Source organism: Oncorhynchus nerka, linkage group LG8 (assembly GCF_034236695.1).
Source record: "Oncorhynchus nerka isolate Pitt River linkage group LG8, Oner_Uvic_2.0, whole genome shotgun sequence".
Classification (NCBI taxonomy): domain Eukaryota; kingdom Metazoa; phylum Chordata; class Actinopteri; order Salmoniformes; family Salmonidae; genus Oncorhynchus; species Oncorhynchus nerka.
Window position 1 is genome coordinate 23,247,163 of NC_088403.1, and position 11,965 is coordinate 23,259,127.

An 11,965-nucleotide genomic window follows, 5' to 3' on the forward strand; every position below is an offset into this window, starting at 1 on the left:
AAGTTCTCCCACAGCTACACCAGCCAGCAAGGTCCATGTTTGTTTATCATGTGCTGGTGGGAGACTTCCCTGAGGGAAACTTCAGCTATGTGAAACCACCTCCTAAAGAAACAGGAGGATCCATCTTCTATGACAGCTGTGTGGACAACATCCAAGACCCCAATGTGTTCGTAGTTTTTGAAAAGTATCAGGTTTACCCCCAGTGCCTCATACAGAACAGTGATGGTAACTCTACTATTAAAGCTCAGACAAATCATACTAAAAAAAAGCCTGGACGTGTATCTCGGCAAAAGCCTGGCCCTGCCAGCCAAACCCAATTTTTTTATTCTGCCGTTGTTTGCCCTGGATGATTTGTTGGCCATTACGCATTTGGAATCGTTGCTGTTAAGGTTGAATACAGTGACAATATTAATGAAGTTGACTGTTTGTTTACCAATAAAGGTATGTGTTGAAGCACGTGTGTGTGAGCCCTACTGTACTACGTCACATTTACCATTTTAGGACATCTTCATTTGATCACTCTTTTGTTGCTGAGAATGGGTCTAATAGACTAGAAGTAACATAGTATGATATGTAACCATACCAAATGTAACATAAGATAGAAGTTACATTAAGGCAAAATCGAAAGGAGGGTGGTTGGTCTGGGTGAATAACACAAATGTCTAGCAACCCAAAAGTTGTGTGTTTGAATCTCATCACAGACAATTTTAGCAGCTACATACTAATTTTTAGCTACTTTGTAACTACATAGCATGTTAGCTAACCTTTCCCCTAACCCTTTAACTAACCATTAGCCTAACTAACGTTAGCCAGCTAGCTAATGTTAGCGCTAGCAACCTAGCTAACCTTAGCCACAACAAATTGGAATTCGTAACATATATGTTTGCAAATTTGTAACATATATTATATTTGGAAAATGTGTAACGTATTGTATGAATTGCATTTCATAACATATTGTATGTATTACAATTTGTAACATATTGTACGAATTGCAGTTCGTAACATATCATATGAATCGTCATTCGTAACATATCACACGAAATGGATAATGAACATCCACAAATTAATACATACCATACATACCGTAACATATACTAAATGGAGTGTCTCAGATTTACGTACAGAATAATATGAAATGCTCTGAGACCACGTTGGCAAGAAATGCAAACTTTTTAAAAAGCTTTATTTAACTAGGCAAGTCAGTTAAGAACAAATTCTTATTTTCAGTGAAGGCCTAGGAACAGTGGGTTAACTGCATGTTCAGGGGCAGAACGACAGATTTGTACCTTGTCAGCTCGGGGATTTGAAATTGCAACCATCTGGTTTCTAGTCCAACGCTCTAACCACCCAAACGTATAGAGTATGAGTTAATAAAATGCTTCTAAACTTCTAAATTTCCAATTTCAAGTGCTATGGTGGCAGAGAAGAACGGTCACTGCATTGTAGAGAAATAATACTTTTCTCTTTGTTTCTTTTGAAATTCTGTCAGGCTATAGCCTTGAGATATCCAGCATGTCAGTCACAAAACATAAGGATTTTGCACAATAAACACTTTCTTCATTTCTATATTAGAAAGTTGATAAAAGACATATTAGAAGCGCAAATGTTATGAATTCAAATCCAGCCAAGGCTACTCTCTTCTGATGTAGTCTAGGAAACACATGTAACTATCAAGATATCATGAAATTCTAACAAGCAAAGCTTTGGGGTGGCGCAGAGAGATAATGCTCCTGTCAAACAGTCTCAGTTTTCTCCTACCCCCAAGGGTTCAAATCCTGACCCATGTACGTACTGTATATCTTGTCAGTATGATACTGATGTAGGATTTTAATTTGACCAGTTTCTTCACAGCAGGAAAACAATCCTGAAGCGACAGGAAATGTGGATTATTATTACATTTTATCGGGGTTGACAACTTTTTTGTCAACCCCGATAAAGAGATTTTGATTTGCTTAACACTTTTTTGGTTAGTACATGATTCCATATGTGTTATTTCATAGTTGATGTCTTCACTATTATTCTACAATGTAGGAAATAGTCAAAAATAAATAAAAACCCTGAAATGAGTAGGTGTCCCCAAACTTTTGACTGGTACTGTGTGATTTCTGGTTTCTGCAAAAATTCATCTTCGCCTGGCTGATGGAGGAGCTTTGGTTGTTTTTGGTTGATGTGGAGCTGGTTGAGAGGATTTTGATTTGTGTGGAGCTGGTGGATGCGGTTTAGAGGATTTTGATTGCTGTGGAGTTGGTGGAGGCGGTTTAGAGGATTTTGATTGCTGTGGAGTTGGTGGAGGCGGTTTAGAGGGTTTTGATTGTTGTGGAGTTGGTGGAGGGCCTTTAGAGGATTTTGATTGCTGTGGAGTTGGTGGAGGCGGTTTAGAGGATTTTGATTGTTGTGGAGTTGGTGGAGGGCCTTTAGAGGATTTTGATTGCTGTGGAGTTGGTGGAGGCACTTTAGAGGATTTTGATTGGTGTGGAGCTGGTGAAGGTGGTTTCGTGGATTTTGATTGGTGTGGAGCCGTGTGAGAGGATTTTGATTGGTGTGGAGCTGGTGTAGGTGGTTTATAGGGTTTTGATTGGTGTGAAGCTGGTGGAGGCGGTTTAGCGGACTCTGATTGGTGTGGAGCTGGTGTAGGTGGTTTAGAGGGTTTTGATTGGTGTGAAGCTGATGATGGCTTAGTATGGCTCTTGGGTTTGGTGTGGACAAAGGGACGTGATTTTAACTTGAAATTGCAGAGCATTGAAGGGGTCACTTGTGAGTGTACTATGATTGGCTGCAAGTGGATGTAGTGGGTCTCTCTTTGGACAACATTGGGGGCCGGGAGATATGTTTGTGGGGGTGGTGGTGGTGGTGGAGGAGGATGACACACAGGTCTAGAGCCTTCCTCATACTGAATGGCCTGGATGTTGCGGTAGGTGTACAACATGGATGCCACCAGTTCATTAGGTACTCCCCTCTGCTGTAGGGTGTTGAGCGGGTGGGGCTCATAGAAGTCGTGAGACCTGTCACAGTCCACCTCTGCAGCACAGGTTCCTGTAATGTAGCGCTCACAGACGTGGAGTCTTCTGCATTTCTCCTTGTCAGGACAGTATCCGTACTCTCCACTACCTTTGTTGTATGTGAAGCAAACCTGGAGACAAACACAGACCACTCCTAGTAGGTGCACATCAAATGTATTAAATGGAAATTACATTTCTTTACTCTGGATATCTACATGCTCAATTTAGAGGATATACAGTATTAGGTCATTATATTATGATGTAAATATGAACAAGACTCAAGAGAATGAAGTAAAGAAAACACTGCCAGTTGGTTATCAACCCGTCCCATGTCCAGCTCAAAAATATGTTTTGTCATGCATTTAAGATGCATTAGTACATTCTCGTATGAACCCATTTTACTTACGAAATTTTTATTCCAAGTAAGAATATAACATAATTTATCTTCTGAAAGTATGTTTGTGTGTGTGCTTTTAAATTGCTTCCACTAAGTTGCAAGGAGCCTGAAAATACGAGCTTACTGGGGGTAAGAGGGTGTTGTCATTCTGCAGTAGTAACATACACAGCTCCCTCCTGTCCAATTTCTCCAGGTGATGCTCTCTCAGGACTCTGATGTTGTATTCTGACGTCAGCTCATGACAGAAGCGGCACCGTTGTCTGAAAATCAAAGTTTAGTTTATTGATTGGACCATTTAAAAAAACAAGCACACATAAAACTTGAAAAAGCCATACATGCACATGAGCAAAATCAGAGGATAACACACAAAGTCTGGGACTTATTTCCATTGTGGTCCTTGAGACAAGATGGCTAGACAAGATCGAACACAGTTAAACACAGTATGGCAGTGAAATAATAAAACAATAACAGAGAAGAACATCTCTCTCTTCATTGCAGTTACATCATATGGGCACAGAAGACATCAAACATATTTTTTCTTAAATGTTTAAAGCTGCCCAGAACAAGAAAATACCTTCCCCTGCATTACTCCTGAACCTGTATATGCACACATCAGCAACACCTCACCTGATGCTGTGATTGTGTGCATCCCTAACACGAGGAAAGTAAGTAATGGACTCTACCTTTCTTAAAAACTACAAAGAGTCACTCATTGGCCCCATTACTAAGGTCACCAACACATCTATTGGTCTCGGTGTGTTTCCAAGGGTATGGAAGTCGGCCATAATAACGGCCATCTTTAAATCAGGCGACCCTGCTGACGTGAGTAACTACAGGCCCATTAGTATACTACCTGTGGTGTCAAAGGTTGTTGAAAAGTGTGTAGCAGAACAACTGATTGCCCACCTCAACAACAGCCCCTTCACATTACACTCCATGCAGTTTGGCTTCAGAGCGAAACACTCCACAGAAACAGCCAACTGCTTTCTTCTGGAAAATGTGAAGTCCAAGATGGACAAAGGGGGTGCTGTTGGGGCTGTGTTTCTGGACCTAAGGAAGGCTTTTGATACTGTTAACCATGAGATTCTCATCACAAAATTGTCCAAGTTCAACTTTTCCCCTGATGCCTTGAGATGGATGAAATCATACCTTGAAGGCAGAACTCAGTGTGTCAGAGTGAGCAATGAGATGTCGCCCACTCGTAGCTATGATGTGGGCGTGCCCCAAGGGTCAATACTGGGGCCCCTCCTGTTCAGCCTGTACATTAATGATCTGCCTTCTGTCTGTACTGGGTCTGAAGTTCAAATGTATGCAGATGATACAGTGATATATGTGCATGCAAAGAGCAAACAACAAGCTGCACAAGAACTCACTACTGTAATGGTCCAGGTTACAAAGTGGCTCAGTGACTCGTGTTTGCATCTCAATGTGAAAAAAACTGTTTGCATGTTCTTCACAAAGAGGGCAACAGATGCTACTGAGCCAGATGTCTATGTGTCAGGGGAGAAGCTCCAAGTGGTATCCGATTTTAAGTACCTTGGTATCATACTTGATTCCAACCTCTCTTTTAAAAAGCATGTGAAAAAGGTAATTCAAATAACCAAATTCAACCTAGCTAATTTCCGATTTATACGAAATTGTTTGACTACAGAGGTAGCAAAACTGTACTTCGAATCTATGATACTCCCCCACTTAACATACTGCTTGACTAGTTGGGCCCAAGCTTGCTGTACAACATTAAAACCTATTCAGTCTGTCTACAAACAGGCTCTCAAAGTGCTTGATAGGAAGCCCAATAGCCATCATCATTGTCACATCCTTAGAAAGCATGAGCTCTTGAGTTGGGAAAATCTTGTGCAATACACCGACGCATGTCTTGTATTCAAGATCCTTAATGGCCTGGCTCCCCCTCCACTCAATATTTTTGTTAAACAGAAAACCCAGACATATGGCAGCAGAACCACAAGGTCTGCCATGAGAGGTGACTGTATAGTTCCCCTAAGGAAAAACACCTTTAGTAAATCTGCATTCTCTGTGAGAGCTTCCCATGTCTGGAATACACTGCCATCAGACATACATAACTGCACCACATATCACACTTTCACAAAATGCTTGAAGACATGGCTAAAGGTCAATCAGATTTGTGAACATGGTCCCTAGCTGTGTGTTGCCGCTTTCCATGTCTGTTGTCTGTAGCTTGTGAGGTGTGGAAACACTTTGTTGCTTTTATAAATTTTGTCTTGCTGCTTTTTGTTCTATGTTGCTCTGTCTGTATGCTACGTCTTGCTTGTCCTATGTTGCTATGTCTTGCTTGTTCTATGTTACTATTGTCTATATTGTAATTGTTTTTAATAACCTGCCCAGGGACTGCGGTTGAAAATTAGCCGGCTGGCTAAAACCGGCACTTTTACTGAAACGTTGATTAATGTGCACTGTCCCTGTAAAAATAAAAAATAAACTCAAACTCAATCACTTAGATACCTGGGCGCAGGACCATAAATACTCCTGTAAACCAAACCTAGTCTAATCTGGGACACCCTATCCTCCAGTTAAATTCCTGAATGCAGCTCCTGCCTGTGTGAGTACGTGGACTCACCTTAATTCTTTAATTCCTTTAATTCTGGGCTATCTGGTAGCATCCCCTTCATAAATGTCGATAAACCCCGAAACCAGGAAGTACTAGCGTAGTCTAAATGGCATTGGATGAGGGCAGTGGCTAGCACTTTCATGGAGTCCTTATCAAAAGAAAGCAATAGTTTCCTAATAGGTCTACTGCCCTTCTTTTTTTAAACAGCATTTTGAGATTGATAATAATAACGGGAAAATGTTGGCGAAAGCATATAATATCAAATGAAAATGGCTATTGAACAGCTGTGTTGCTTTATAACACGCCCCAGCTTTTATGGCCGTGTTTTAGCTGGAGTAAAATGACACCATTTTGTTTGTCTTAATGACATTGTAATAACGTTTTACAGTTTCCAAAATACATACTGCAACCTCTAAATCTTAATATTTAGAACCACATTATATAGAAAAAAAAATCTACAAACAATATTAACCGGACTACTGCCACTACAACCAACTGTTCACAACGTGTCATTTAAATTAGCCTACATGTTGCATAATACAAGACCATTTTTTATATAGAACATTTCAAAACAAGGCCATTAATAGGTGACATCCCAGCAATATGATTAAAAAACGGCATATTAGGGAGTCTGACAAGGCCTATTGACCAAAGTAGTAACAAGGTTTACCCCTCATCGAATCGACACGTTCCATAAAGGTAGAATATACACAGATGTAAATTGCTGCAGCCATTACATTCCTTGTCTCTGCATAATCTCATTTTCGTCTTGGCAAATATCCGTTTGTTTCCCTCAAAGACAGCACTGGTAAACATATCCTGATTCCCTAAAACACTCTCCAGGTCATCTTCTGGCGTGCTAAAGTTGGCACGCATTTCTACCAGCTCAAAATACCCATTATGGGCACAGAGGATCTTATAGACCAGAGCTGTTGTATCCATGTCCGTCACCGTAGATCTTCTGCCTTGACTGTTCAAATCGGTTCAAATGCATGACTGTACATATTGACAGCAAACATGAAGGATTAGCCACATTAGTGGAATTTGCGGGTCGCCTTCAAAATAAAGGTTCCCAATAGAAAGTGATGCAAATGGTTGCAAATTGTGGAATCATGCCATATTTGGACTAGATAATGCTAAACAAGTTGGGAATGTTGTTATATAAATTCAACAAAAGACAATAATTAGCTACCTGGCAAAAAAATAAGTTGAAAAAGCACTGTGGATGTATTAAACTCCCAAATAATTTGTGGCATACTTATATTTCACTGTACAGCCTTACCTATGGATTGTGGTTCAATGAAATGGGGTATCAGTCTACTCAGTGTTACCCACAGAACACAAATGTAAAGAATTTCCACAAATATTGGTGTTGTAGCTGTTATTGTGGGACTTTGACTGAGGGAAATGGTCTCCGCAGTCAGCCTATTGTGTGTTATGACATACAGTACCAGTCAAAAGTTTGGACACACCTACTAATTCAAGGGTTAAAAACTATGAAATAACACACATGGAAGCATGTAGGTTACCAAAAAATTGTTATTGTGGGACTATCATTTGTTTTTCAACAGAACAATGACCCAACACACCTCTAGGCTGTGTAAGGGCTATCTGACCAAGAAGGAGAGTGATGGAGTGCTGCATCAGATGACTTGGCCTACACAATCACCCGACCTCAACCCAATTGAGATGGTTTGGGATGAGTTGGACTGCAGAGTGAAGGAAAAGCAGCCAACAAGTGCTCAGCATATATGGGAACTCCTTCAAGACTGTTGGAAAAGCATTCCAGGTGAAGCTGGTTGAGAGAATGCCAAGACTGTGCAAAGCTGTCATCAAGGCAAAGGGTGGCTACTTTGAAGCATCTAAAATATATTTGTTTAACACTACATGATTCCATATCTGTTTTTCCATAGTTTTGATATCTTCACTGTTATTCTACAATGTAGAAAATAGTAAAAATAAAGAAACCCTTCAATTAGTAGGTGTTTCCAAACTTTTGACTGGTATTAGACTCCAGAATTGCATTTGGGGGCATACTTGTATTTCACTGTACAGCCTATGGATTGTGGCTCAATGAAATGGGGTATCAGTCTACTCAGTGACACCCACAGAACACAGCTGCAATGAGATTACACAAATATTAGCATGATAGCTCATATTGTGGGACTCTCAAACCACTGTGAAATGAGCCACATAAAGCTTACCAGACATCCTACTATGTGTATTGATGATTTACTAGTCAAAGTCCCACAATAAGAGCTATGGCACTAATATTTGTGTAAACTCTTCACAGTTTAGTTCTGTGTGTGGCACTGAGTAGACCGATAACCAATTTCATTGATCCACAATCCATAGGCTGTACAGTGAAATATAAGTATACCCCCAAATGCAATTCTGAAGTCTAATACATCCACAGTGCAATTTCAACAGATTGAATTTAGCATTCTCTAATGAAAATATGCTTAGACTGCACTATTTGTATCCATTTGTATCACTTTCAATTAATTTTTAAGGCTAGGGGCAGCTAATGATCCTCTGTGGCCAAAACATGTTTTAGTAGCCTATTTTGAATGATTTTTAAAATTCTGTATAGACAGGAGTACGCTATATAATTTTGACAATTTCATTCAATTTACTTAGGGAAAGCTGCTTCCCATAGCCTTAAGCCTTAAGTGCAGGAGCTGTCTTTTTCCAAGTCTGTCCATTTAGACCAGTGGTTCCCAAACTGTGGAGCGAGGGGGTTGGCAAGGGTGGCGCGGGGGTCCCCCCCTCCCACATTTTTTTATACTTTTGTCTTTATAAAATTATTCCCTCATTCAATGAATCAGAGATCAAATGGATAAGGTTGGCTACTTCAAAAGCAAGGTATCTAACTAGACATATTTATATACAAGGCTAAAATATTAATGTTTTTTGGGAGATCTATGCACTGCAAATGATTTGCCAATCAGGCTATTCTTAGAATATTTTTTACGTTGTTGCAATTACATGGCTACTGTTTAATAGAGGGGAATTCATTTTAAATTTGGGAATCCCAGCTTTCCAATAGTGTAGATTTGTTTAGGCTCTACAGTGCCGGTGGAAAAGAACAACAAAACGTATGCATAGTTAGCTATAGTTAACTCACGAGATAACTGCTACAAGTTATGTTTTGAATTGTTGATCTAATTAGTCTGTCTGTTATTATTTTATGCACCTGCTGCTGAAATGTTGCACTCTCTCTCCTCGAGCAATGGCCCACTCGCACTGGCACACACACAGCACCACAGACATGCACTGAAGGTCATTCTGATAATAACTGATATGTATACTGAACACAAATAGAAACACAACATGTAACATGTCCCATGTTCCATGAGCTGAAATAAAAGATCCCTGAAATTTTCCATACACACAAAAGCTTATTTCTCTCAGATTTTGTGCACAAATGTGTTTACATCCCTGTTAGTGAGCATTTCACCTTTACTAATATAATCCATCCACCTGACAGGTGTGGTATGTCAAGAAGCTGATTAAACAGCAGGGTCATTACACAGGTGCACCTTGTGCTGGGGACAATAAAAGGCTATTCTAAAATGTGCAGTTGTGTCACACAACACAATGTAACAGATGTCTCAAGTTTTGAGGGAGCGGGAATGCAGGAATGTCCAACAGAGCTGTTGCCAGAGAATGTAATGCTCATTTCTCAACCAAAGTCATTTTAAAGAATTTGGCATTACGTCCAACCAGCCTCACAACCACATGTAACCAAAACAGCCCAGGACCTCCACATCCGGCTTCTTCACCTGCGGGATCGTCTGAGATCAGCCACCTGGACAGATGATGAAACTGAGGTGTATTTCTGTCTGTAATAAAACCCTTTTGTGGGGAAAAACTCATTCTGATTGGCTGGGCCTGACTCACAAGTGGGTGGGTTGCGGACAGCTCTGGCCCAAGACATGTACTGATAATACTGTATGTAGTAAAACCTTCAGGTTTCAAACAATTAAATATGCATACTTCAAAATGCATACTTCCTCCAGCTCACTGCAAAGTGGTGTGTGACACCCTGATGAAGCCTGCCTTCTGTGTAAATGGGAAGCATGGTTCAATTACCAGTTGAGAAATACAAATATTTGCTCGTTTTATCATGGCCAATTACATCCAATTGGTAGTTACAGTCTTCTCCCATTTCTGCAGCACCCCTACAGACTCGGGAGAGGTGAAGGTCGAGAGCCATTCGTCCTCCAAAACACAACCCTGCCAAGCTGCACTGCTTCTTGACCCACTGCTTGCTTAACCCAGAAGCCAGCCGCATATGTCTGAGGAAGCACAGTCCAGCTAACAACTGAAGTCAGCTTGCAGGCGCCCGGCCCGCCACAAAGAGTTGCTAGAGCACGATGGGACAAGGAAATCCCGGCCGGCCAAACCCTCCCCTAACCCAGACGACGCTGGGCCGATTGTGCGCTGTCTCATGGGTCTCCCAGTCACGGCCGGCTGTGACACAGTCTGGGATCAAACCCGGGTCTGTAGTGATGCAGTGCATTAAACCACTGCGCCACTCGGGAGGCCCAAAAAACTATTACCACAGGATTGCATTTAGAATTGTTGCTCATTGATTGGGCTTATAAAAAAGCTGTCTGACACATGTTCCGCTAAAAGGCCCTGTATCTGTATGCTGTGCATGTGATAAATAACATACATAAGGAATATAATACACACATGCCAATTCAATTCCACAAAATTATGCAAATTAAGACAGGCCAATAAGCATGACTGGTCAAATGCATTTCCATCAACTGGTATTTCTATCAATTAATAGGCTAAAAAAGCATTATTTCGCAATGGGATTTTTTTTTCTTCTCCCGGACAATTGTCAGGTGGCAATTTGACTTAATCTGCAAAAAAAAACAGCTATTACAGGCTAACTGGAAACCCTGTCTAGCAGTGATGCTTGGAGAAGTGGGTATACTCTAATTTTGTGTGAAAAATGCTGTTTTCCTACAGTTTCTTTTCTTCTGTTTTACTATAAATTTTCAGGTTTTCACTCAAAATCACTCATACAACTAAGTCCACAACCATGCTTAAAACACATCAGGAGTCCATTTTCTCTGGTCTGGGAAAAATATAAATATTTGGAGGGTGTGGTTGCCTTTTAATTGAATTGCTCACCAAGCAAGTGACCATTTGGCTAGCCATGTGTTTGTACTGTACAATGTAGGCCTACATGGCAGAGTTTGCAAAACAAATGCCCTCCAAATGGATACAAATCATCATGATTTCATTCTGCCAGGTAACCCTTTACCAAGGTTTTTTTGGTGAAGCCTATAGAAATGTTCACTCAAACAGCGCTTGATGACTGAACTGTGCATTACAAAGATTCAACCAAGAATTCGGACCAAACTTTTTCAATACCTGGTTCCATTGTTTCCTCAGTTCCTGGTAGATAAAAGTTGAAACCTCTTTCCTACAATACCAGCTACTGATGTCGTTCAATTCTGTGAGCTGCTCCAATGCGAAAACCAATTGAGCGTGGTTGCTGCCTGATATTCTGCAGAAATTAGCTATGTGTGTGCTGCGCATGTGAATATATTTCACATGCTTTGTGATTATGTAGGCTACTTTGTGCATGATGTCGCTATTGTACTACATAATTGCTATTGTAGTACATAATTGGTATGGCGTATAACTTGGATATGCATCAGTGGGGATTAAGAAGTAATACGCAATGCCCACTGAAAAAAAGTGGATATACCTGCGTATAGCTCCCACTGCACACTAGCTAGCTAGTAAACCTAGTACACACTAGCTAGCTAGTAAACCTAGTACACACTAGCTCGCCAATACACACTAGCTCGCTAATACATGCGCCATCCTCTCTGGCAGCAATCAACCAGTCTGAGCCCGTATACCTCACAGCGTCTGTGTCCTGAGAAGGTATCTGCTGGAGCCAGACCCTATTGAAAGATACTGGAGTAATTCATAATGAGATAATTATCATTT

At 40.7% G+C, this 11,965-nt stretch overlaps 1 protein-coding gene across 1 annotated transcript; it reads right to left on the reverse strand.

Annotated features, from left to right (window-relative positions):
* Positions 1-1,166: 1,166 nt before the first annotated feature.
* LOC115132977 (uncharacterized) lies at positions 1,167-7,016 on the reverse strand. Its single transcript, XM_029665749.2, has 3 exons — positions 6,654-7,016; positions 3,521-3,656; positions 1,167-3,130 (listed from the first exon to the last, which is right to left on the reverse strand). Exons 1-3 carry the CDS (start codon positions 6,923-6,925, stop codon positions 2,123-2,125), a joined length of 1,416 nt encoding a protein of 471 aa, XP_029521609.1. The 5' UTR covers positions 6,926-7,016; the 3' UTR covers positions 1,167-2,122.
* Between the last annotated feature and the right edge of the window lie 4,949 nt (positions 7,017-11,965).

What these genes read in the sequence shown, in the direction of transcription:
- LOC115132977 (XM_029665749.2), bottom strand. Translation starts at nt 6,925, where the DNA reads ATGGATACAACAGCTCTGGTCTATAAGATCCTCTGTGCCCATAATGGG. An exon ending in ACGTGTCGATTCGATGAGGG is followed by an intron (nt 3,657 to 6,653) that starts GTAAACCTTGTT and finishes TTTGATTTTCAG; the next exon opens with ACAACGGTGCCGCTTCTGTC. An exon ending in ACAACACCCTCTTACCCCCA is followed by an intron (nt 3,131 to 3,520) that starts GTAAGCTCGTAT and finishes GTTTGTCTCCAG; the next exon opens with GTTTGCTTCACATACAACAA.